Source organism: Rhipicephalus sanguineus, chromosome 3, assembly GCF_013339695.2.
Source record: "Rhipicephalus sanguineus isolate Rsan-2018 chromosome 3, BIME_Rsan_1.4, whole genome shotgun sequence".
NCBI lineage: Eukaryota > Metazoa > Arthropoda > Arachnida > Ixodida > Ixodidae > Rhipicephalus > Rhipicephalus sanguineus.
Window position 1 is genome coordinate 131,398,043 of NC_051178.1, and position 25,276 is coordinate 131,423,318.

A 25,276-nucleotide genomic window follows, 5' to 3' on the forward strand; every position below is an offset into this window, starting at 1 on the left:
AAAATACGTTTCCTTGACGGGTCTGGGTTTGAACTTGCGCCCCAATTCTACAACGGTACGCGCCATGGTTGCGGTGCTCGACTGCTGACCCGAAGGTCGCGGGATCGAATCCCGGCCTCGGCGTGGCGCATTTTCGATGCTTGAGGCCCGTGTGCTTAGGTTTAGGTGCACGTTAAAGAACCCCAGGTGGTCGAAATTTCCGGAGCCCTCTACTACGGCGTCTCTCATAATCATATCGTGGTTTTCGGACGTAAAACCCAGAAAATTATTATTAATTCTTCAATGGCGAGTTTCCTAACCACTAGGCTACACACCCACGCTTTCGGGATGTGAATATATCTGAACTGTGTGAACTCAGCGTTGAGTCGGAACTTCGCCCCTCTTGATGGGGAACCCTGTGCACGCCTATGCTGCTTAGGCGTCACTTAGACAACTACCGAAGGAGACTGTGCGTGGATTTTTTTTCTAAACACATCTGTTTGCATGCTTTCACAGCTTACAAATCGAATGTACTCTAAATCATCTCTCTCTCTTTTTCTGAACGCAGAATACCCTTGTATTGCCCCATTTTTTACGAATAGCTGCATACAGCTTGGTTACGTCTGTTGTCGGGCTAGTTGGCGCGCTTGTCCGTATCTTTTCCTTCGTCCGTTGTTCCTTTGTTGCTCCCATGAATTCATTTCCTGCATACAGATCTTCAATAGTAGAGCACATGGTACTCTGAATTGTTCACATTTTATTCTAAACACAGCCCGCTTTTCCATGCCACTTTGTTCTTACATCTTTTCCGGGGATGACTGCCTTTCTGCGACAGTAGAGTATACAGACACGGCCGTTACATAAAAAAAAGGTGTAGGGGCCGTATGCAGTGCTTTAAGTCGTCCCGCTTTCTTGTTTTTCTTTTTTTCTTTTTTTTAAAGAAGAGGTTTCAGTAGTATCCTCTAGGTCAGTGACACTGCAGCTGCATAAAACTCTTTCATAGGAGTGTACACAGTACTCCAAATTGTTTCCTTCTTTTTTTCTAAAATAACCGAAGGAATTATGTGCTTCGTGGTTCTCTTCGTCGTCAGCCCGTACGAAAATGTTACGCTGGAACGTCACTCATGTGACATGACAATCTCTCGGTGAACACATATGCTTTCAAACTGTTTCCTGCAGGCTCCCTCGAGCACTCTGGACGACTTATTGGAATCCGCTGGTCGCATACTGGCACACACTTCTTCAGTGACCAACCCCGTAAACTTATCTGCACGAATGTCCTTGAAAAAAAGGTCGAACTTACTAGGAAAATGTACCTGGTGAAAGAGATAGAGAGAGAGAATTTATTGCAGGAAGGCTTATATGCCGGCCTAAGCTAGGTGTTCTGGTCTACTACTCTGTACGGGGTTAAAAGGAAGCTACAGGAAGTGATGAAGTATGATGATGAGGAGGATAAATAGTGATGCGTATACGCCCAGTAACCACGTAACACAGTGGTTTCTTTCAAGTCCTACAATGGAGTTCGGTATTGACCAGATAGTTCAAAACAGCCCTTGTAGAGTTTTTTATTGCTACTGTCTGATCGCACACTGCGGGAGAAAAAAAAAACGCTACTTTCAGTTAATACTCATTCTTCTTGTGTCCATGTTCGCTTTGCGGTGCACACTACAAAGATCACGTACCGACAAGACCAAATTTAAACTGCCCTGTATTGTAATCTCTGCTTGCCTGGAAGCCAGCGTCTTTCGTTGTGACGCGGGCACAAAGTAGTCGCAAAAGAGTCGTCAAATGCCAGTGGCGAAATAAGCTATAATACTGAGCCCGACTTCTTTCCCTTCTGTGTAGGTTATCGAGGAATGCGAATATATGGACTCCCAGTCGAGCTTGACGCTGGCACTGAAAGGCGCGCGTTAGGAAAATAAAAATAACGAATAATAGTGACTATCGCGCTACCCGTGCCCTGCATAGCAATCCATAGCCTACCATCTTTTCCATATATGTCACGCCACAAGTATAAAGAACGAAAGCTAAGGTATGGTTCGAGAGGCTCGTTTCTTTTGTTGCACGCAACCTAATAAAGCCAACAAACACTGAACTCAAGGAAAGCACGGGGGACATTATTTGTAGTTTTTAATTGCGGTGTAGTAATTATGAAACACATTCAAATGAACTTAAGTGGACGAAGAAGCAACCTCCGCCGTCGGTGGAGCCCGAACACACACCCTTCGAAAGTGGGCAGCACTTCTATCATTTAAGTTAACATCAGGCGACCCAGCTCACCTCCACTGTTCCAGAGCCGTCGTCCGGCATGAAACCGCAGGCATTGCCCAGGTTCTTGGCCAAGAGGCGTCGTTTCTCGCGGTGCAGGTCGCTCACGTTGAACGTCTTGTCCATTTCTGAAGAATGGAAGGTAGCGCCTCATTCAAAAGTAGCACGCCGCGGCGTAGCCAACGTCGGCCGCCAATAAGACTGAAGGCCTTCGGAGTCGCATTGCCCCCAACATAGCTGAATATGGTGATGTACGAAATATTAGGTTCTTCAATGATTGAATCGTTACTGAACTATCCGAATGCGTAGCAGGTACTTCATTGACGTTTGAGGAGGATGGTCAGTTACCGAGCAGCTCTAATGTTCCAGAGGCATACCGTCGAAGCGGAAAGGATGGCGGAAAGTGGGTATTTTTGAATTAAAATGGAAAGGCTTGCCAGGCGGCACGCCCAGCGTTGTACTCCTGATGAACGCGGCGCCAATTGAAGTTATACACATGTGACACACGAGACTTAGCCCTCGTAACAAAACATAAAGTATTAAAGTATGTTGTTGAGATCAGTGTTTGCGTGGAAGTTTAACTGTACCCTCGTGACGCGCGCCGCACTGGCACTATTATAGTAGTCCATCATAAATGTACGCATAATTCAAGACATGAGGTGGTCCCCCTACATAAGACGACCCTTGACACATCTCGCGAACCAACTAGACCTATTCGGTGACCTGTTGTTAAGTTGTTCACGTGAACATGAAAAAAAAAAAACGCCAAGCAAAGAAAAAATATATATAAGCAAGCTAGCAATTGTCAGTCATAATGGTATTTAGCGCAAACAGTAGACAAAGGACAAAGGAGAGGACGTGGACGCAGCGCATGTTTAGCGCACTGTTTGCGCTAAATACCATTATGACTGACTTGTTCCAACTCGCCCAACAAGCAACGTTGCTTAGCAATTGTCACTTAAAGGGGACATCCATACCCACTCGCTGAAAAAGCTTCATTAAGAACCTCTCCATTTATTAGAGCGTCTGAAACGGCGCATAAACAACGGACAAAAACATAAAATGAGACAAACTATTGTAGGTCGCAACATCTGTTTCTGATGCGCTGTTTTAGAGGATCACGAATAGCAGCAATTACCGCCCTTGTTCATTAATCAGACTCTAATAGTCTATTAATCAGCTATCACTTTTACAGTCCATCAATGACGCACAAATGGTCCTTTGGCGCTCTTTGGCCGTAAGCGGTTCTTGCGCCATTAAACGACACTGATAATCATGAATAGTCATTAACTGGGGGATCGCCATCAAATCTTTCGTTGCATTATTGAGATGGCAAACGCACGCGAAAGTTCTATGAATGCGCATCTTTATACAGGCCTGACAACGAAGAAATGCGTACAGTCGTTGAGGCTCGGAATATCAACAGTAGTGGAAGCGCATGCGCGAGCCCGCCTTCGATTAACCTGCATAAGGAAGAATTGAAACACGCAAACAGTAATCTCTCGCATAGACCCGCACGCGTGCCCGATTGACTGGTGGCGCCGCCACAACTGAGCGTGAGCAGAAAATCTTTGTGCCTACTCGCATTTTCGCCACAGTGAGCCCTTTCAGTTGTCTGCTTCCTTTCTCTCGTGTCGGTGGCCGCATGCCTCATTAAGGCGAAAGCCTTAGACACCTCATCAAACACGAAATATGACCCTCGGCGTCAATACGAGTGATGCAAAAAATCGTGATCATGCGATGACGTCAAAGGTCGACAAAATTTAAGAAGTCATTATGACGTCATCGTGACGTTACATTACGTGGCATCCAGTGATAGCGTCATCATAGGAAATCGTCTCTTGTTCAAAGGTGGACCGATCCCGGAGGCAGTGCAAAACCAGATGAGGCGCAGAAAGCTACCAATGCCTTCAATCCCGGAGGCAATGCAAAACCACGTTGGGTGCAGAGAACCTCCGGGGAGGGTGGGAGGGGGATCGATACAATCGACTAAGAAAAAAAAAAGAAGATAGATTTCGCCTTCGAGTCGTCTGAGGCGAATGCAGAAGGGACCCTGTGAGTTCTTTCTTTTTCTTTCACGATAAAGACAAGCGCGTTACTTCGCTGTGTCCTTACCGGCGATGCGGTTGAGCGCACCCTTCCTGCCGAAGATGCCGCTGTTCTCGTGCTCCTTCCAGGAGGCGAAGTACTGCTTGAAGATGGGCGGCTCGGCGCCGCAGATAACGCGCGTCACCTGGCACCACTCCGGGTATCCGCGGTACTTGAGGTATTTCTGCGAAGGATGAAGAGACAAATTAAGACCCCTACTGCAAAAATAAGTCTATCATTTCCTTGTCGGATTCGCTTTCGCACAAAGAAGTTTCTTGGATATTGAAGGCATTAAAAATTCTTTAAAACGAAATTTTCGCGCTCTGGGCAAGCAGCTTACAAGATGGAAGGTTCAGTGTAGGGTTTGTGCATGTATACGCGTATGTACGGAACATCCGTTACTCATATAAGCATACTTTGCAAAAGTATATAGCTTGAGCTTTTACACGGTCTTATGTCGTATTTGCATCTTCAGTACTGACAAGTTAACGTCCTCAGGGCAACGTTGATATCGTGAGAGCAAAGCCTCGTCTTCCTCGTCCAGCATTCTTAAAACGCACTTTAGAGAGTACTGAACCCACCTGAGCCAGGAGCATGGATTCCTTGCGTTCCTTGGCGCTCGCTCCTTTGCCGACCCACACGAAGAGACCAGACATACCGCCATCCAAGAGGAAGCAGTCCTGGTGGAGTCAAGAAGAGGCATTCATAGTACAGCTGGTGTATTCCGTTAAATAAACTGTAAAAATGGCATGCTCAGCGCTAAAAAAAAAATGCAAGTTTGAGCGCGACTATTTGCACGTCAAGAAAACAGCGATACATACGCATAACAACCATAGCAATGCTTCAAATGTGTCTTTACTCCATTCCTTCCTTGTCAGACAAAAAAAAAGGAAGGCTAGAATGTTGTAGTTGCTTAGGTTTAGTGAACAGTCACTTTTTCAACATACTACTTAGCATTCAGAACGTGTTGTTGCATGACGCTTGCGGTGAAATGAGCAACACGGCGTCCTGGCCTCTACAGTATCCGGTAACGTTACCATCGAAAAGTGGGCTTTCATTTCACGAGGCTACGGGATCACGATTCCTGATTTCATAGTCGCTAGAATTGAGGTCTACTGACGTTTACTCTCGTAACTGGCGTGAACCTGTATACATTTATTAATATATTCCGGCGAGAAAACAGCATAAATTATAAGGAAAGTAGCAGGATCCTAGCTGTCAAATAGAAAAAGAAGCAGTTTCTAGCTTACAGAATATTGGACATTTAATCATGTACCTTTACGACTGGTAAAATCTGTTCAACTCACGTTAGGGTCCAGGAGCGTTTGAGCGAGCGGTTTTTCGCCGACCCTTTCCACTTTGAGTTCACCATCGGCATCCGAAATCCTGAAAAAAAAAGAATGATAACTGTCAGCTGCCTCCTTTCTCTCAGATTTTTTTTTCGCAAGACTTTGGTATTGTAGCGAATATTAAAAATGCTATAAAATGTTTCTTTGTCGTTGTTGTTGTTGTTGTTGTTGTTGTTTTACAGGAAACGTAGGAAAAGAAGGGGGAAAATGCGTCCCTTTGCATTTTGCAGCTTCTTTTTGTCCTCGTAATTTTTGCAGAGTAGATTATCTCCCAAACACCGTGTGACATTCCACTCGAAGTCATCACATGCTCCTCGTTCTCAGTGGGACCCTTTTTTCTGAAAGCTATTAAAGCAACCATATTGGCTGTCTAGGTGCAAGCCTTCTCCCATCTTGCATTATTTAACTGACCACGACAACCATAACTGCAAAACAAAATGTGGATAAAGATTTTCATCACAATCATCCGCTTTACTCTATCATAATACGAACAGCAGCGCATAGTCATCAGCCCTACTTGATACTATCATAAGACTCGTAAGACAGTAGCGGTATCCCATCGGTGCGGGCTATGAGCTGAGAACTTGTGCCACCTTGCTTTCTCAAATCGCCTGGTGCGGCTCTTTTATGCGTGTTTCCCCCTTCCCTTCAGCCTAGTGTAGGGTAGTAAACCATATGTATCAATTCTGGTTAAAGGTTACTGATACGAAAATTTTCAAGGTTTTTTTTTTTTTTCGTCAAGTAAAAGGCTAAGCCCTCAAGAGGCTAGAAAATGTACTGGTAAGCGTGAGTGCGCCCTGAAAAAATTATTACAGTATATGTTTTCAAAACCTAGTTTCGGTTCGTACTGTACCCTGACGTCACAACACGGTACGAGTTTCTCGTCACGTGCTCGCGCAAGGTATCGTGACGTTTCCACGGCCACTCCGTTCCTGGCTCCGCTGGTGACGCACAAGCGGCCATTTTGAGTGTTTTGGCGACTGATGTCGTCACAACTAGCCACACTGGTGCGTGAAGTCACCGGAAATGACACTGTAGCCTCATGTCGCGCTAGTGTTTTATTTTTTTTATTTCAATTTTTATTTCCATAAAAATGGAGGAAGCTTGAATTCAGTAAGTGTGCCATGCAGAAATTGACTTTAATCCCAAAATAAAATATCAGCGTTTACTGAGCTTCACACTTGCGCAGAGCCGTTTCTCTATACAGATTTGTATGGCAGAGTAAACTCCCCTTCCAAAATTCGTGTCAGTCCCGGCCTTTCCCTCATTTGTCCAAGGAGGGAGGGGCATATCCCCTCCCTCCTTAACATATCAACTCTTATTTCTGTTGTTACCACTTCTCTCGTTACGCCATGCGACTACACACATTTGTCCGAGTATGCTGACTGCATGTTACCACTGCGTAAGCTTTACACGCTCTTTTAAGGTTTACATGTAGCTTGATTTCACCGCTTGGATGTAGCGGTTCTTCCCCGCAAATCATCGCTGCGCAAACATAATCCTCAATGTCCTTCTTCGCTCTATTGTCGCAAAGTATACGAAGATTTTCGTTTACCAAGAAACAACACGTTCGGACAGCTCGAAAAAAGCCGTTTTCCTCACAACTTCGTGGAGAAACGCGCAAACGAGAGTGTGACGAGATCGACCTCCACCATCGACTCTAACCTTGGATAATGCGAGTTTTGCTTCGGGTTTACATCGTGTGCACATCAAAGTGATCTCACGACAAGCTCGCTGTGTCGTATTCGAACGACTAAAGGCCTCTCCTCCCTTTCTTTGTTTTTCTCTATTCATTCACAACGGTTTTAAACAGCAGTTGCGCCCGTTGATTTCAAACGCCCAGCGTTGGGAAAAACAGCTCATTTCGAAAAATATCTTCTGTAACGACACTGCGGCAGCGATCAGTTTAATTAAAAATGTAACTTAATTAGCGCCTTTGGCTTCAAGTTCTGCCGTAACAATACTGTGGATGGGGTTGAATGGGCATCAATTGGCGCCACAGTATAGAAAACTAGCTTCAGTGCCAATTATACTTGATTAATATAGACGTACCTCTTTAATAAGAACAAAATAAATGCATAAAAAGGCACCTATAAACCTGGACGTACACACCTGATATTGATATAAATAGCGACATTAACGAGGAGATGCGCGAACACGGTAGCAGTTAGCCGTGGTTTAAGAAGGCGCTGTTTTGAGAATACGTGTTCCAGTTAACAAATGGTTTATTGAAAGTCATACTAAAATGGAAGCAACGCGAAAGTAGTCGAATAATATAGCATACGACTTGAAAACAGTGTTCTATATCGCGAACTGGAACAGAATGACTCACTTCTGCCACGTGTTGCCACGAGTAACGGCGAAGAAGTAACAACTCGAAATACATAAAATAAGCAATACAAGAGTGCATCCCCGAAGACGCATAAAAAGACACGTCTACAGAGCGCTCTTTTATTCGCGCGCACTCTCGGTACTCATTTTATGCGCGCGAAAGGCGTAAATTAACCGCGCTAATTAAACGAGGCGCCGGGAGAGCGAATGCCCGCCGGTCTTCTTGTTTTTCTTCCGCGCTCACGAGAAACACGAACACAATTTGAATAGCGAGAAGCGCTAGGAAGAAGAAGATCCAGACTGCATCGTCGTCTCCTCGACGCTTTTCTCGACGCCGGTATAACCGGCGAGCATCCCGCTCTGAGCGTAACGAAAGCGCCAATCAATCACATGCGTCACGTGTGGCAAGAGTGGAGATTTGCCGAAGTAACCCGAACGTATACTCGTAATTAGTTCATCTGGAGAACAGGATGACAGCGAACCTGGAAATAGAGACTGATGTGCTCGACGTTAAGCAGACAGCGGCGAAACTCCCGCACGTGGACTTCTACGACTGCGCGTTTGTCTACAGGAAGTACAAGCGGCGTAGCCCATCACATAGTGTCACAATTATTAAAGCGAAAGCCTTAGATGCTTCGTCAAACACGAAAAATGACCGTCGCCGTTCACACGAATGATGCAAAAAGTCGCGTGATCGGAGATTGCGGCTTGATGACGTCCTATTTCACCAAAATATGTGACGTCACTCTTAAGTCACACGACGTCATCACACTAAATCATCGCATGGTCAAAGGTAAGCCGATACTGGACGCAGTGCAACAAAACCGGGTGAGATGCAGAAAACTTCCAACGCCTCCGATCCTGGAGGCATCCGGTCCTGGAGGCATACCATAACGTGTTTTGATTCGTTCATTCATCCATTCCATTGTACCGTTTTTTTATAAAGCACGTCGTTTAAAACGCCTACTGAAGTTTGCCCTACGGACACGTCATTGCTCGGGACAGTTCCTTTATTAGGACGTGCAATTTCAGCGGAATACTTGACGTGTGAGCCCGTCGCCATTTAACGTACTACGCAGAGCAAACCTAAAGAACCATAGCTTTCACGAGACAACCACACGTCCGCGCCCTGCGACCTGATGATATGCGGTCCCAAGAATATACTAACGCTTTATCTAGCTGCAATATTGGCCAGCCACGCTGTGCAAACATCGCGCTAAGTGCCGCGTGGGAGCTCCCCAGTGTGCCTCCTGTGCTCTGCAGACATATGGACGACGCTGCTTCGATAAGGAGAACGAGCTCGCGAGGCATTGCTCCTTAGGCGCTAAAAATAACGCCATCAGCCTCCCTGCATAGCTCGCGGACGCTTATGTGGCATACGCCAAGCCCTGCCCTTCGTGGGAGCGGCTTACTCGATAGCTGTATTCGCCGGAGCTCGTTTGCCTCGCCACACGAAGCAGACAAGAGTAGTCGAAAAACGCTCGGCGCGCCAGACGTGTCGGCATCGTCAATACGAGGCTGTTAAACCCGTGTGCCGTGTTTGCACGTCATCGCTCATGACTTGCGGTCAAGCTGTAACTCGGCCTCTTGGCGCTGTTCTGCCGCCAACAAAACTTCGCAGCCATTTGTTGCGACCAACCGTTTGTCGCGACCGTCGCATCCATTTGTCGTGTCTCTCAATGACTAGCATCAGCTGAAACAGCATTTCGTTAGCGGAAGCCTGTTCTGTCCCAATCCGGTGCTGTTAACAAGTACAAGCCATGTCAAAACGTTATATCCTCATGCATTTAAACTGCCACAAAAGAAAGTTTGCATACCGCGAGCTAAACCAATAAACTTTATTGAAATACCGAGGGAAAGAAAAACGGGTTAACGACTTATTCGGGTGACAATGGTGGTTAAGGATGCTAACCGGTTGAAGCGACACGACTCCTGAGAAAGCACACGCGTTCTCGACGGTCCCCGTCTCTAAAACGCAACGGTTCGACAGCAGCACGGCAGTCGCCTTAGAGTCAACGTTCAAAATTGCTGCTCGAGTGACACCCCCTCCCCTCGCGTCTATTCATGCTCATTCAAGACGGGCGGAGCGTTTCCCCTCTGCTTCGACGGCAGGCCTCCCGAGCGGGGTGATATCGCATGCGCCCTCCGAGCGACGGAGGTGGGCCGGCTCGTTTGATCTCCGTTTCAGCCGCAATGATCGCCCCCGCTCGCGCGCTTTTTTACCCGCAGTAGAACATACGATGCGCGGAGGATGTTATCAATTAGGACTTTATAGGGGACATGACGGCGACGTGAACGGCAAAAACTCGCCGAGAGTGTCCATATAATTGCTATCGCAATAACATGCAATATAGCTAACGCATATCGAAATTCAGGGTTGGCGGCACGTATAGGGCAAGGTTGCTCAGAAAATTCATATCTTTCTGTTTTTTGAACAGCAACGCAACTTGTAGATTGAGTGAACAATACTTTTTTCTGGGTGAGTTGGTTCATCTTGAATCGCGCAAGTAAAAGATTTGCCAATAAATCCATTTGCCAATCAGCGCTTGTCTGCCTATCTATCTGTGTGTGAATGTGCATGAATGCGTGTGTGTTGTCACCTGAGACGAACTATTACAGAAAGACACGCAGAACACTGCTTTCTCCCGTTCGCGTCAAATCTGCTGCAGCCACGCAGCAAGCAAAATTACCAAACATAGCCCAGGTGCAAACCCTTCTGTTTCTAGACTCTTGTTAGGAAGTGTACACTGACGTGCTAGCCACTAGGAATGTCTTAGATCTCAACGGAAGAACACCACCCAAAAAGCATTAGACATCGCACTCAACGCATTTCCATACACCCGTGTGCAGATTCAAAGCACGTAACGGTGGTCTCAAAAAAACGGCATTTGAAAACAACAACGCCCAAGCGCTCCCCTGGCGGCGGCCGCTGCGCAGCAGTACAGTTGCCAGAAGAGACACGCCAACAAATCACGCCTTATCGGCTGTCGGCCGTGCGCGCATATGCAAAAGGTTGGCGTACCTGTGAAGCGAGACCTCGGTGTCGCTGGAGCGTTCGTGTTCGACATCGTCGCCTCCCTCGGCGGCATCCTTGACGTCCGAGGGCGAGCCCGAGCCGAGTTCCTCGAAGAATTTATCCACCTCGGCCTCGCAGCTGTGCTCGTCTGCGTCAGAGTGAAGAACAAAACGTGCCACGGTCAGGGTGAGATACGCGAGCAGGCTGAGTTAACTCTCCAGCAGCCGCATACTTCGCCGTCACTAGCTCGCTACACTTTGATCGTTATGGGGAGCGGCCACAGCTGCGCGCAACCAAACGCGTGCCCACGCTTCCGCTTGCGTTGGAAATCTATGCAGGCCTTCCACCTCCCCACACTGACAACTGTTACATTTATTCTTCGTGTCTTTGTTTTTTTCTTTCTGCGTGAAAGGCGCGTGCCTTTATGTGGCTGGAAAGACGACGTAAATGACGGTAAACGAGCTATAAGATATACGTCCATAGAGAAGAATAATGTGATTCAGGGTCGCCGAGTGTACAAAAATATACCGGCATAGCAGTACTAATGAACATAACGAGCAAACGGAGGTGAAAGAAATGTGCGTTCAGCAATGATACGACCGCCGTACGCCATTTCTAGCGCGTTTGCCTCTTGTTACGTAAGTACGGATTTCCTTTTCTGACCGCACAGTAATAATAGTAATTGTTGGGGTTTTACGTCACAAAACCACGCTGTGATTATAAGGGACGCCGCAGTGGCGATACCGCAAATTTCGACCACCTAGGGTTCTTTAACGTGCCCCTAAATCAAAGTTCACGGCCTCTAGCGTTTGGCATCCATCGAAATGAGGCCGCCGCATCTCGGGATTCGATGCAAGAAGGGGACAACAAAAATGAAGAAGTGAGATTAGAACCATATGCCCAGCACCTGTTATGGAAAAAATATGTACAAAATACTGGCTTTTAAAAAGACTCTATGGCCCATTACATGAATATCTTCAACCTTGTAAGATCTCCTAGAATCGCGTTGTTCTTAAAGTACATATACGAACACGTGACAATGTGCACTGCTTATGCTTTCAAATGCGGTCGGGGTCGCTATCGTAGCTTTCTGGGTTGAAGACGATCGAAGTCAGTAACCGGCGTCTTCTCTGTCCAGTACCGTTTGTGCAGCACTGAGTGATTGCCTCGTCATCATAGAAAGGGCACTGAATATGTTGAATTCCCTCGTCTAAGAAGTAACAGCTCTGATAGACACCGTCTGCGACAGCTGCACCGCAAGACGCCGAGCTCGGAAGGGCCACCTTGTGTGACAAAATAACTCTGCTGTCGGCCTCCTGTCCTCGTTCAGTCGATTTTATTTGTGACAGAAATTTATATTTAGCGTTTTCATTAATTCGCAAAAAGCCTCGTCGAAAGCCCACTGCGTGTCACAAGTTCCCCTGAGATCATAGTAACAACACAGTATTTATTGACTCTACCCTTAGACTCTGCTCATTCTTCATACGCCACATATTGTATATGTACACAGTGCTTCTGATTATCTTTCTATTTACTTATTATTTTGTTTGTTGTAGTTTTTCTTGTTTTTGTGTGTTTCTTCAAAGCTACTATCATTTTGTTGGGATAGCCGGCTCTAACGTAGCCTACCTTCCCATGTTTTTTTTTTTTTACATAGAACTAAAACTTTAAAAGTAACTACACAAAATTGTGGTTTGGAATAGCAAGCTGTATATTTCACTTCCAGTATAATTCATGCCATCTCACATAGAATCGCTTGCGGGTCATGTACAAACAAAAACAGTATATAGATTGCCTACATACAGGAGCATTCCAAAAGCCACAGAGTTAATGCGCCTTACTGTATACGCCAACATGCACCTGAAATCGAGTAACCGAACAATTAATGAGGAAGTTAACGTAAGTCATGGGTACGTTGTGCAGGAAGGCCCTAACGTGCTGTTCGAAGACCTTTCACTCCCACGTGCATATGAAGATCAAACCCTTAGTTCTTTCTCGTCAAGGGAATGGGCACATTCAGCGAATGCACGCAAGTTTACAGAACCTATACTGTATACGACAGATTCTGAGCTGCGGAAGGACATCCTGAAGGGGAGATCGATACAAATTTATCCAGTTTGTTTTGCACTTCAAGACACGTGCCAGTGAAACGGCGCGGCGCCGTTTAGCGTCATGAGCGCCACGTGCGCGCCCGCAAAGCGCGCGCCGCAGTGCGCATGTGTTTACTTGCACTCTCGCTATAACTCCGCGTTGAACAGACGAAGCTGCTCGCGGTCTTCTCTGCTCGAGGCGTCATTAATGGCGCGCGATCAAGCGCGGCGGCAGCGTAGGCGTTGAGAGCGCCGCGGGCCGTGGCGAAAGCCGCAGGTCATGATGATTCGACCGAAAGCGGCGGCACGACCTCGTGGCCACCCGCAACGCGCTGCACCGGCGGCGTCGATCCCCTTCTCCTCTCGGCTCCCGCTGTGACGCGCCGACGACCCCGTGAGCGATAACGCGACCGCCGCGACAGGAGGAAAGATGCAGTTCAAGGCTCCTTATTCACCCCTCACTTTCTTTCGCTACGCTTTTCTATATAGCACGGGCTACGCGCGCTTGACAAACTGCACAGCCATCATCGACAACCGCAATGTAAAAGGAATACATATCAGCGCACACAAGGAAACAAAGGCCCGCGAGAAAAAGTAGAAAGAAGCACAAAGGTCAGGCGCTAAACCCACTAAGAAGGTCTGCTTCCAGCTACTTCGTTCTCGAGTCAATTTATTTGCTTGCGCTAATATATATCCCTTTGACGCCAACCAATTCGTCCACCAACAAGTCTTACTAAACAAAGTGTAGTATACGTTACAAGCCCATAGCAGGGGCGTAGCCACGTTAGGGCACACCCGGGCCCGTGCCCCCCCCCCCCCGAAATCTTTTTTTTGCCATAGCATACAGAGCAGAAAATGACACTCGACCACATCTGCCTGCTCGTCCCCACTACAGATCAAGGAGGTGCCCCCCCCCCCGAAAAAAATTTCTCCCTACGCCCCTGGCCCATAGTTACCCTTCACGAGACTCTCCGAATGGCGGGAGTCATTGTACGGTCGACTGAAAACATTTTTTTTTTTCAGGTAGTTTAGTAAGCAACAGGTAAGACCGCTCTAACATTTGGGCAGTGTCGCCAACCAAAATAACATGTACAATTTATCTGAATAACCTAAAGATGAGAGGTCTCTGCGACCGTCTACGGTCTTGCAGCAGAGCTTGTGTGCATCTTCACATGTGGACGCAAATGGGTACGCTAGTTTTCTTTTTTTTTTCTTTTTTCGTTCTCATATTCCCTTCCCACGGTGCAGAGTAGATAGATAGATAGATAGATAGATAGATAGATAGATAGATAGATAGATAGATAGATAGATAGATAGATAGATAGATAGACAGACAGACAGACAGACAGACAGACAGACAGACAGACAGATAGATAGATAGATAGATAGATAGATAGATAGATAGATAGATAGATAGATAGATAGATAGATAGATAGATAGATAGATAGATAGATAGATAGATAGATAGATAGATAGATAGATAGATAGATAGATAGATAGACCTTCTTTGCCATTTCTGTTCTATCCCTCTTCCCCACTCCTCTCTCTATCTCTCCCTCTCTCCTTTGTCGCATAGCGTTACACAGCGTGCCTAACGACGATGAGCAACAGGGCCCTTGTCTTCCAAACAAGGCGCGAGCAACGACGCTGCGCGTCGCTTGGGAGAACCCCCGACATGCCGATACACGTCGCGACACTTTGGTCGCCATGCTTTTGTCTCCCGTCGACCCACACGCTTTGAAGGATGAATCACTATGCAGAAGAAGAGACTTCGCACGATGCGGCTCCTTTCGAAACAGTTCGGCAATTCCTTAGATGCTGGTAGTAGACAATACACTGCGATCATCCTCCTTCAGTGGACATTGGATAACCTTTGCAGGGCGCTCCCCATTTTGAGGCGTCTTGTACCAGCAGCTGTCTGAGGCATTTTAGTACGTAAGCACTAGAGCCTAAGGACGTTAGAAGTAGTATGGGACGTTCCCCTTTTGAGACGTCTTGTGCCAGCAGCAGCCAGAGCCTAAGGACGTTAGAAGCACTAAGGGAAGTTTTACTTTTCAGACGTCTCGTTCCAGCAGCAGCAGCCAGAGCCTAAGGACGATAGAAACAGTAGGGGACGTTTCCCTATTGAGACGTCTTGTGCCAGCAGACCACAACCATTTTAGTAAGCCAGCACTAAAGCATAAGGACGTTAGAAGCAGTAGGGGATGTTTTCCTTTTGAGACGTCTTGTGCCAACAGCAGCCAGAGGCATCTCAGTACACCAGCAATAAGGTATAAGGATGTTAGAGACAGTAGTCGACGTTCTCCAGCTGAACTCAAATTCTAACACATCTTCTAGCTCCCTCTGCCTTGGATTTCAGTTTATGACGGCAATCACGCTGCCTGTCGGTGCACGTGGCACATATGTCGTGGCGGACGCTGTTTACGAAACGCGCCTGTCGGAGTTCATAACGACGCAGGAGGTGGACGTGCTCGCTGGACGTCTTAGAAACATACCCTAAATAAAGTACCTTGTCTGAGTACCTCCACCCGGTAAAAAGATTATGTCACCATTTTAGTTCATTGTCAAATCTTCTTTATAGTACAGGAGGCGCTGTACCGCGACAACATATATGTGCGCCGAGTGCTTAGCATTCCGAGAACTGCCTAGGCAGTATTGTCTATTATAAGAAACCATATATTTCCACCTGTAATATTGCGACATGCAGACTAGCCATCTCTATCTATCTATCTATCGAATCTATCTATCTATCTATCTATCTATCTATCTATGTTTACTATTCTATCTATATATCTATCTATCCTCTATCTATCTATCTATCTATCTATCTATCTATCTATCTATCTATCTACATCTATATATCTATCTATCTATTTATCTATCTATATAGCTTCTATCTATTATCCTATCTATCTATCTATCTATCTATCTATCTATCTATCTATCTATCTATCTATCTATCTATCTATCTATCTATCTATCTATCTATCTATCTATCTATCTACCTGGGCATAAAATAGCGAAATTTCCAAGTGTAAACAACAGTTTCATATGTCCGTACATGAAATTAGCTGAGACCAGGCCCTATTCTAACATTGCGAACGAGCCTCAGTATTAGAAACTCTTGTTGTTGTTGTTGTTTGACAGGAGAGATTTGCGAAGGCTCACTAACATGAACTGTGTATTTAGTTCTTCCCCCTCTCTCTCACATTTATGCTGACACCTTTTCACTAAATACGGTCAATGCAAAGCTAAAGGCGAAAATCTCTACGCTGCACTGAGCAACAGTGCTACAGCCCGTGTTTCCGCCCTCTGTAGCTTCGAGCGTCTCATCGGTCACATGCGAAGATTTCACGCCCGGCAGTGCAAGAAAATGGGCCAATGACAGGTCCGTACGCTCAGGGTCAAGAGGCGCGCGATGCTTCGTTGAGCATAAGCAAACTTTTTTGTTTGCTTGAGCGCTGGCGTGTAAATGGTCCGTAATGATGGCAGGAAGGGTCGCTCAGCATCTTTCAAAGCTGTCGACGAAGTTGATTTATTTATTTATTTATTTATTTATTTATTGATTGATTGATTGATTGATTGATTGATTGATTGATTGATTGATTGATTGATTGATTGATTGATTGATTGATTGATTGATTGATTGATTGATTGATTGATCTTCATAGCGCACGTGCGCCCATGCATACAAACGTTTGTTTGCGTGTTTCCTGTATCTGCTTACCGCCGTTATAGCTGTAAAAGGCTGTAATTCCACGACGGGCATACTAGTACTGTAAATAAGCTGTGGTCGCTTCTGTGGCCTTCTATAGTTTATCACCTGCCGAAGACGACAGCTCTCAATCCTGGACGAGGCGAAAGTTCTACGTCGTAAATGACCTAGGCAAAATTTAATGGCACTCTAATGTTCGATATCAAAACTGAACATGCGAGGCCGGTACGCGACAGTTGTCCAAACACAGGACCGCACTCATCGAAATCACCTTACTTCATGGAAGCTCTAGCAGCTATAGCCTTGCTATCAGGAGCTTCCGGCAAGGGCTCTCCCTTCATTACTACTGAATTCATATCCACGTCATTAGCGCTATTTCACCGCTTTCTGAGTCCCATGACTTCCAAAACAAACGATACCGACCTCATCTACTTCTACCTTACGAACACTAACTCACCTCACTAGAAGCATGAATCACTAGGAGCATGAGCACCCCCTTTTGAATAAAGAACAGACGTGTGAACGTTTCATGACGGATCTTCTGTTTATACAGTTGTTGCTCGTTACGGGCAGTCAGCACATTCAAGGGGCTTGTATATATATTTTTTCTTCTATATTGGATACACGTTGTCACTGCAAAGCTCTGGCTGACAGGCGCCAAAACCGTGTGCGGACAGATCAGAAAGGTAGTTGCAACGGCTACAGTCCTAATTGGGACGCTAGGAAACCGTGGACGCAGCTGTTTGTGCCATTGTTGTTTCGCTTTTGTTTCGTTCCCCCAACACTTGCATAGAGGCGCGCGCGTCTGTTCGCTCATCCAGAGCATACAGCCGCAGCTGCTTGCATCAGCCTGGTTTTCGTAAGCATTCGCAGAATTTTCCGTTGCAAGGCGTGATAAGACAGGCGATAACGGATGGGGGATAAACTGTAATAGGGTAGCGAGTTGGGCGAGTTGGAAAATACTCATGACGGCCAGCGCAAACGGAACAGGAAGCAGAAAAATATACGACGACACAGGCGCCTGCGTCGTCGTTTCTTTTTTCTGGTCCGTGTTCCGTTTGCGCTGGCCGTCATGAATGGGCGATACCCTAATGTCGATGTGAAATATGCGTACTGTGAAACAGTGATCAGTCTGTTGCTCTTCAGTGATTATAGGTGTTACATATGAATAATTGCACGCATGACGCCGTTCGGCTGGGCGCAAGCTCGAGGCTATCTGTGATAAGATCGGTGCGGCCACTATGCTGACTGCCTGCGTGCATGTCCACGTGTCTATGATGCAACGCCCTTGCGATGGCTATAAAAAGCTGGCAGCTATCTATATCTTTGATTATGTCTTATGTCTTATGTTTCGATCCTTGTACTGAGACGCCCCTGATGCGTCGAATAAAGCCGTAAGCCCCTGCTATCAAGTTCGCCTGGTTCCCGTCTTTGTCAAGATACAAGAATAAGTATATGCTATTCTTAGTCAATAGCACCCCTATATCTTTTCTTTATCGATAGGTATAGTTCTCTTCATGGCCGTTTTTACGCAAATGTGGCGTTGGTGTAATTTCTTGAGCTTACTGCGTGGGCCTCCGGATTGGCGTTCACGAGATACGTATTGAAGGCATTACAGTCTAAGAGAAAAAAAAAAGAGTATGCGTCACTCTTTTCGGTGACTCCTAACTTGACTCGTATATGACTCTCTGTAAAGAGACACGTTAACTTTCTTTTGGGACCAACGACTCTCCGACGAGAGTATAATGAGCTCTTATAAGAGTTCACGTGTCTCTTTAAAGAGAGTCATAAGCGTGCACTCACAAAAAAGAGTCAAAGGACTCTTTTTTTTCTTAGAGTATTCCGGCCCATAGTAATCAAAGAAGTAACTGTCGCACGGTTCTTACCTATGCAGACACAAGAATATGAGGACACAAGATTCAAGCTAGAGAGGGGACAAGAGCCAAGTTTGTTCAAAACAACGGCGTCAATTGAAAGAGACTACTCAAATGTTATGAACATATTTATAAGCGTACGCGCAGCAAGCGCCAGCTCGTGTCATGAGTGTGCGGGGAAGGGAACATTGAACGAGGCAGAAATAGTAAACACATATCTTTGCGAGACGAACTCGTGGTGTACCTAAAGCAAAGCTCAACATATGAGAGGTAAAATAACGCAGAAGTGACTAGGCAGAAGTTGTTCTTGGCTAAAGTTGTTCTTGCTGCTAGAAGCGAGACGTCGATACACCTGCAAAGCCCAGAGATCAGATTCTTTGAAAGCTGGTTGAACCGGTAGGCATAGCTTTGTCATTCTTCGCATGCGTTGTTGGATGTGTGTAATTTCGGTTTCGCACCTGAAATAAATCAGTTGGAAATGCCACCCGTTTTGTCTTGTTTGCGTTCCTCTCCCTCGTTCTCGCGTCTTTTTTAGCGCCGATTATGTGATTCAGTAGCTGGACAGCATACCTAGTATGCTGATCTTGCTTCGGCCGCCATGAACGTCGTCTCGTATGCCCGAGGCCACCTGGATGGCCTTGACCCGTTCTAGGCCACCGCTTCGGTGGCCCACGAAGACGTACACGTTGTCGCGGCAGTCGAGAACGAAGCAGTCGCCGTGGTTCAGCGAGCTAGCCTCCAGGGGCACCTGTCGCACGCGGATATTGCGGCGCCCTTTGACCTGGAAGAGCCGCTTGTGCACCGTCTTGTCCACGCTCTGCAGACCGGACTCGATGCCACCTTCCAGGTACCTGCATGGCGCGCCGGCACTGCTCAGCAAAAGGTTTTTCAAGGTCAATGTCTTCACGCGTGCCGTAAAGTGCGTATCGCATCTTCTCTATGTCTTCCCTTTCTCGTTAAAGGGCCCCTATACATGCCTAAACCAACGCGAGTTCAAAGACGAGAGAGTGGTTTCTTTCTTGCCTTCACTATACTTCCTACGGGTGCTATCTCCTCCTCGCCACTTATTTCTACTTAAAACACGTGGACAATGAGAGCACTAAGCGTCGAGCCAATCAGGATTTCGTGCTTTTGAACTACGCGCTGTTATCTCCGCTTGCGCCTAAAGTTTTCAGAGAGAAAAAAAATAAATGAATGAAGTTGTCGCCATTGCTTGGCGACGGCTACGCCTTCCCACTTGGTTTTTAGGATAAAAATAAAACTTTAGATAGATAGATAGATAGATAGATAGATAGATAGATAGATAGATAGATAGATAGATAGATAGATAGATAGATAGATAGATAGATAGAAGACAGACAGACAGACAGACAGACAGACAGATAGATAGACAGATAGATAGATAGATAGATAGATAGATAGATAGATAGATAGATAGATAGATAGATAGATAGATAGATAGATAGATAGATAGATAGATAGATAGATAGATAGATAGACAGACAGACAGACAGACAGACAGACAGACAGATAGATAGATAGATAGATAGATAGATAGATAGATAGATAGATAGATAGATAGATAGATAGATAGATAGATAGATAGATAGATAGTCCTGCATTGGGTAATTAATAAAGTAGCGATGGAAGGTGAATGTCACGGATAAATAAAAGAAGGTGAGCGGACCTGTAAAGGCGTTCAAGTACAGGCAACTATCACAGCGGCTTAACTCGGAAGTAGCAAGCTGAAAGCGTAAAAGACTGCAAGCAAAGGAAAACGGGAGTCTGCCGGCTGGTCTCCCAGAATTCCAGTGGTCTCCCAGAAGCCGCGAGCACACCGGTTTTCCACCTGTTTCCTCGCTTCCAAGCGAGGGCGTGCGGCGAATGTTCTGAGACATTCGCTTTAGCACTTTTTTTCTTCTTTTCGAATGCCTACGCGGAAGTCAATTGTATGCTGAAACGAAGGCCAGACATTGCGCGACCCGCCGATGTATTCGAACCTGTACGCCCCTTCCTTTCAGCTCACATCTGGTTCCACTTATCAGTACCCTGCTTCCCCCCGCCCACCTTTCGTTCTTCCTCTGTGAATGCGGACTCCTCCTTTTTTATTGTTATTATTATTATTCTTCGCGTTATCACGCGAGCTACTGCATGCGCTCGAAGCTTGAACCCTTGACGTTCTCGTTTTTTTTTCTCGTAGAAAAGACGCGAGGAAAGAGGGAAGCAGTGAAAATCGAACGGAGCTAACGTTGGGTAACTGTCGGTATCGTTGTTTGAACTGTGGCTAGTTTTGGGTAAAAACAATTGGCTTATGTCGCCTAGTGTTGGCTAGCCGCTGTTATAACAGCAAAATTGCCTTCAATTTATATCCAATAACTGTTCTACCTTTTCTGTGTTTTTTTTGCGCTTTTGGTTGCGTTCAGAAATAATTACGTTAGTAATCTTTCTTGAGGACAATTAAAAACGGACACCATGAACTTTCCTGGTTGGTGTCCCTTTTTAATTGTCCTCGTGTCTTTTCCCGGCCACACGGGTTTTCGTAAGACTTTTGACTTCAGTAATACTTCTTGTTTGACTGGAAACCTTCACAGTGAATTTTCATTGTTATTTTTGCGTGATGTTTCACAACAACAAGAAGAACTTGTCTGTCAGTACTGTATATATAGCTCTCTTCAAACACTTCCATTCTCATATTCTTTTTTATATATACTTCATTTCACTATCTGCACTGCACTCCGCAGGCCCAGTACTACGCCCGGATAACTTCCTCGCCTCGATGGCGTCGCTCCACCCTACCCAGTAAGAGGGTGTCGATACGCTTGCGCACGTATTCGCTTGCGAAGATATGGCCGGTATCTCGCGAATCCATTTACCGTACTGCTGACTCATCTTGAGTAGCGCAGTGTGCCAGCATAGAGCGAACTCTTTTAAGTACTAGACAGGGCTTAAAGTCCGGGGGTGCTCGGGGACCCCCCCCCCCCTCCATTTCTTAAGGAAGGGCTGTATGTATATGTGTAGGTATGTATATAGGTCGCCGCCCTCTGAGCCCCTCCCCCCCCCCCCCCCCTCCAATGACGGGAGACTTTAAGCCCTGGTACTAGGTCGGTATGTACTGCATTCGGGAGCAACGTTGACGAGGCATCGATCTAACCCTTTTCACTTTAAAGTCACTTAAAGAATGGAGAGCAGTGAGCTTACTTGACGCCGTTCTTAAAGTGTGACAGGAACAGGTCCGACTCGTGGTCCTGCACCTCTCGGTGCTGCACGGGACTGCCACCCAGCGAGTCGTCCAGCTCCACGCTCTTGATGGCGGCGACCGTGTACTCGTCCTGTGTTTGCAGCGAGCAAGGAACAAGTGGAAGCATATGATATTAGTTACGTGCATGAGGATCAGCCTGGCCAGAAATAGCAAGTGACGAGGTGACAGGAGTCAAGCCACACTTGCGTCCCATTTCCATACACCTCACATTATCACCTTGTTAGTTCCGAAAAAGCATCATCATATCGCCAGTTTAACGCACAGCTTTAAAGAAAAAGACGAAGAAACACTGTAGCTCAGGATTGCTGCCAGATGTGTGACCATCTAGCTCAACTAGCACTAGTATGTATGACCAACTAGCTTAAACTCAATGAAAACCAGCAGATAATGATGCCAAGGAAGCCAAGAATTATCTGCTGGTTTTCGTTAAGGTTGTGTTAGAGAAAGAAATGAACTCTCGAAATTTCCTTCCTTAATTCAACTAGCTTAAAGAAATGCTTGCATTTAAAGGCTACGTGAAGTGAACCCCTCGCTGACTGCGATAAAATCTTCTTTAATGAGTTCTCTCTCATTAAATAGTAGGTGTACAGTGAGTAAAGTGTGCAAAGGCTTCGTGCAGCTTTCATGAAAGCCACGTGACTTCGAGGTTCCAACTTTAAACAAAATAACTATTGTTTTACAATTAAAAAGAAAGATAACAGTGCCATAGTGGCTCATAATTACGTTTGCAAATGGCAGTCATTTCTTTTCTTTATTTTTTCACCTCTAAAGCCTCGATGACACAAATCGATGTCATTGGTTTAATTGTGCCTGGTTTTTATGTGAGCTGTACCGTAACACGGCAGCCTGCCTTGTACAGCCGTCGACAGTTCTAAAACACTGGATAGGGCGCACTGTCATTATTGCACATTTCTAGCTGAATTGAGAGACAATGCCTGCGAGGAGTGAAAACCCTTGCGCACGTGAGTGAAACAATGTTCAGGTTGGTACATTGAACCAAGCACATGCTGTGTTGTGGTTCTTTCATTGCTCATCCTTGCCTTTCATGTGCTTTCTCTCGCTCTCTCTCTTTCTGTCTCTCCAGCGCAGCACTCTAATTCACTAGGCTGGAGTGTGTCCACGAAAAATAGAAAAACAAGCCCCGAAGAGGTACGAAGGAAAAGTAGAAAATGCGTTAAAAAGAACTCTGATGCATTGCGTCAGAGTGTATTAAAAATAATTCCCAAGTTCGAGTTTGGCCGCATGAGTCTGCTTTTGTCATTGTACACTAAAGGGGAGGGGGGGTTGCTTCAAGATCCATTGATCTCCGAAAGACACAACTATGATAATCATCAACATAAAGTGAACATCTACATAAAGTGAACGGAGGTATCCACATCATGTGAACGGTTTGAGCACGCAAATCCCCTTCTTGTCGGCACATGGGCACTTTGACAAGATCCTGTTTAACCGTAAAATAACTTGTTGGTCTAGTTGATTGGTGATTTTCAAAAATTATTAGAGCGCAAAACAAACGACCCCCCCCCCCCCCCCCTCCCCATACACGCTCCAAACACGTCCAGCGCTGTACGAGTTTGGTGCGTGTGTGTGTGGGGGGGGGGGGGTGGAAGGGGGAGGGGTGCGTGTGTGAATGCGCGTGGGTCTTGCGCTACAATTATTTTTGGAAATGTCCCGTTTAACCATTGTTGATCAGTTCAATTCTTCGGGTTTGTTTGACTTCTTTCATGTGGCCACGCTTTATTATTTGTTACGTCTGCTGTAATTCTGTATGATTAATCCTCTTCTTGTCGATACACTGGTACTGTGACAGGACTCCCGTCTCACATCTCACCCCTGTTTATAAAATCAAGTGTAAATGATCTATCTGACATTACCACGCTAAATCTTACGTCTACCATGGTTCTGTGTTTTGCTGGGGCATGACGTTTAATCGACACATCACGCCGCCTGAGCTCCATGTATTGCTTTGAAAATGAGCTCAATCAACGCTCCATGCAATACTTCTGTCTTTTCTCACGCCATCGTGGCAAATCTGCAAAAGGCACGACCTTCAAGAAGCGTGGCCACGCTAGTGTTTTACACTGGGTGAACATGGAAAGTATTATATGTCTATGTTTCGATTAGACACGTCTCCTTCTTGTCGACACAGTGACCCCATGACAAAATTCAACCATTATTGCCAATTTTAACGATCAATCGAAGCTCCATTCAATCTATCTGTGTTCTCCTACGACGTCAAAGCAAATCAGTAGAAGATACGATCTGGAGGACGCCAGGCCAAGATAGGCTCGGACACGAACCTGCGACGTGTCTCGTCCCAGCCAGAAATGGATGTTCCACTCGAGTCTGCCGCTCTTGGCTTGCTTCGTCTGCGAACATAAAGAAACGAGAAGAAAAACACCGTGAGAAGGCTGAGAAGCGAAAGCTTAGGTTCGAGATCGACATCGGCAGCTGTTCGCGTCTGGTCCCTGAAAGGCCGTGCGCGCGCCGCGGGGCCCGGCCGGAAATTCTGGGAGCGCGACAAAGCCGACGTGCCGCATATATGCCGCCTCGAGATGCTTTTAGGGTCACGCGCTAGCGTGGGCGCGAATAAAGAGCCTTCGCTTTCGGATGAGCGTCCGTTGGTTCCGTTATTTCCCTCACCGATGCCATCTTTTCGAGTTGCGTATGCACAGGTCTCGTTTGCGTCAGTGACGCAGGAGTACGCAGGCTTTGTTGCACATATCAAGGCGAAAGCCTTAAATGCCTCATCAAACGCGAAAAGTGACCGTTGGCGGCGGCAGCGACAGCACGAAGCGATGCAAAAAAGAAATCAAGTGATGAGGTCACTGCAACGTCAAGGTCGCCCAAATTTCATGACGTCTCTATGGCGTCACGTATTGTCACAAAATAATGTGACGTAACGTGACGTCACGTGATATATTCGCTTGGTCAAAGGTGGGCCGATCCCGGAGGTAGTGAGAATCCATGTTAGATGTACAAAGATTTTGGGGTAGGGGGGAATCAAGACACTCGACTGAGAAGAAAAAGAGAATGGCTTTCGCCTCCGAGTCGTCCTAGGCCAATACATAAGGAACCATGTGACTTTTTATAATCCGGCCACGTGACACTTTCCTTGTACGTGAATAATCTTTCACTGCCTCTCTCTATCATGTTGACATTTTCACTTTCTCCTCCTTACAGCCAACCAGGTGCTCTTCCGGTTCACCGTTCTACCATGTATAGGGTTTTCCATCAAGGGGGGATCCGTGCCACCGTGAGAAGCGCGGCGGACATCTAAACAATGTTACATTCCACACATAATGG

At 46.2% G+C, this 25,276-nt stretch overlaps 1 protein-coding gene across 1 annotated transcript in view; it reads right to left on the bottom strand.

The window, feature by feature from the left end:
- Positions 1–24,622, bottom strand: part of LOC119385851 (gelsolin, cytoplasmic) — a 65,120-nt gene extending 40,498 nt beyond the window's left edge. The window contains exons 1-9 of the mRNA XM_049414134.1: positions 24,614–24,622; positions 24,271–24,381; positions 21,910–22,040; positions 19,282–19,562; positions 11,038–11,179; positions 5,643–5,721; positions 4,917–5,015; positions 4,363–4,519; positions 2,260–2,375 (exon numbers count right to left, since the gene is read on the bottom strand). Coding sequence (XP_049270091.1) covers positions 2,260–2,375; positions 4,363–4,519; positions 4,917–5,015; positions 5,643–5,721; positions 11,038–11,179; positions 19,282–19,562; positions 21,910–22,040; positions 24,271–24,381; positions 24,614–24,622 — 1,125 coding nt within the window. The remainder of the gene's footprint in view (positions 1–2,259; positions 2,376–4,362; positions 4,520–4,916; positions 5,016–5,642; positions 5,722–11,037; positions 11,180–19,281; positions 19,563–21,909; positions 22,041–24,270; positions 24,382–24,613) is intronic.
- Between the last annotated feature and the right edge of the window lie 654 nt (positions 24,623–25,276).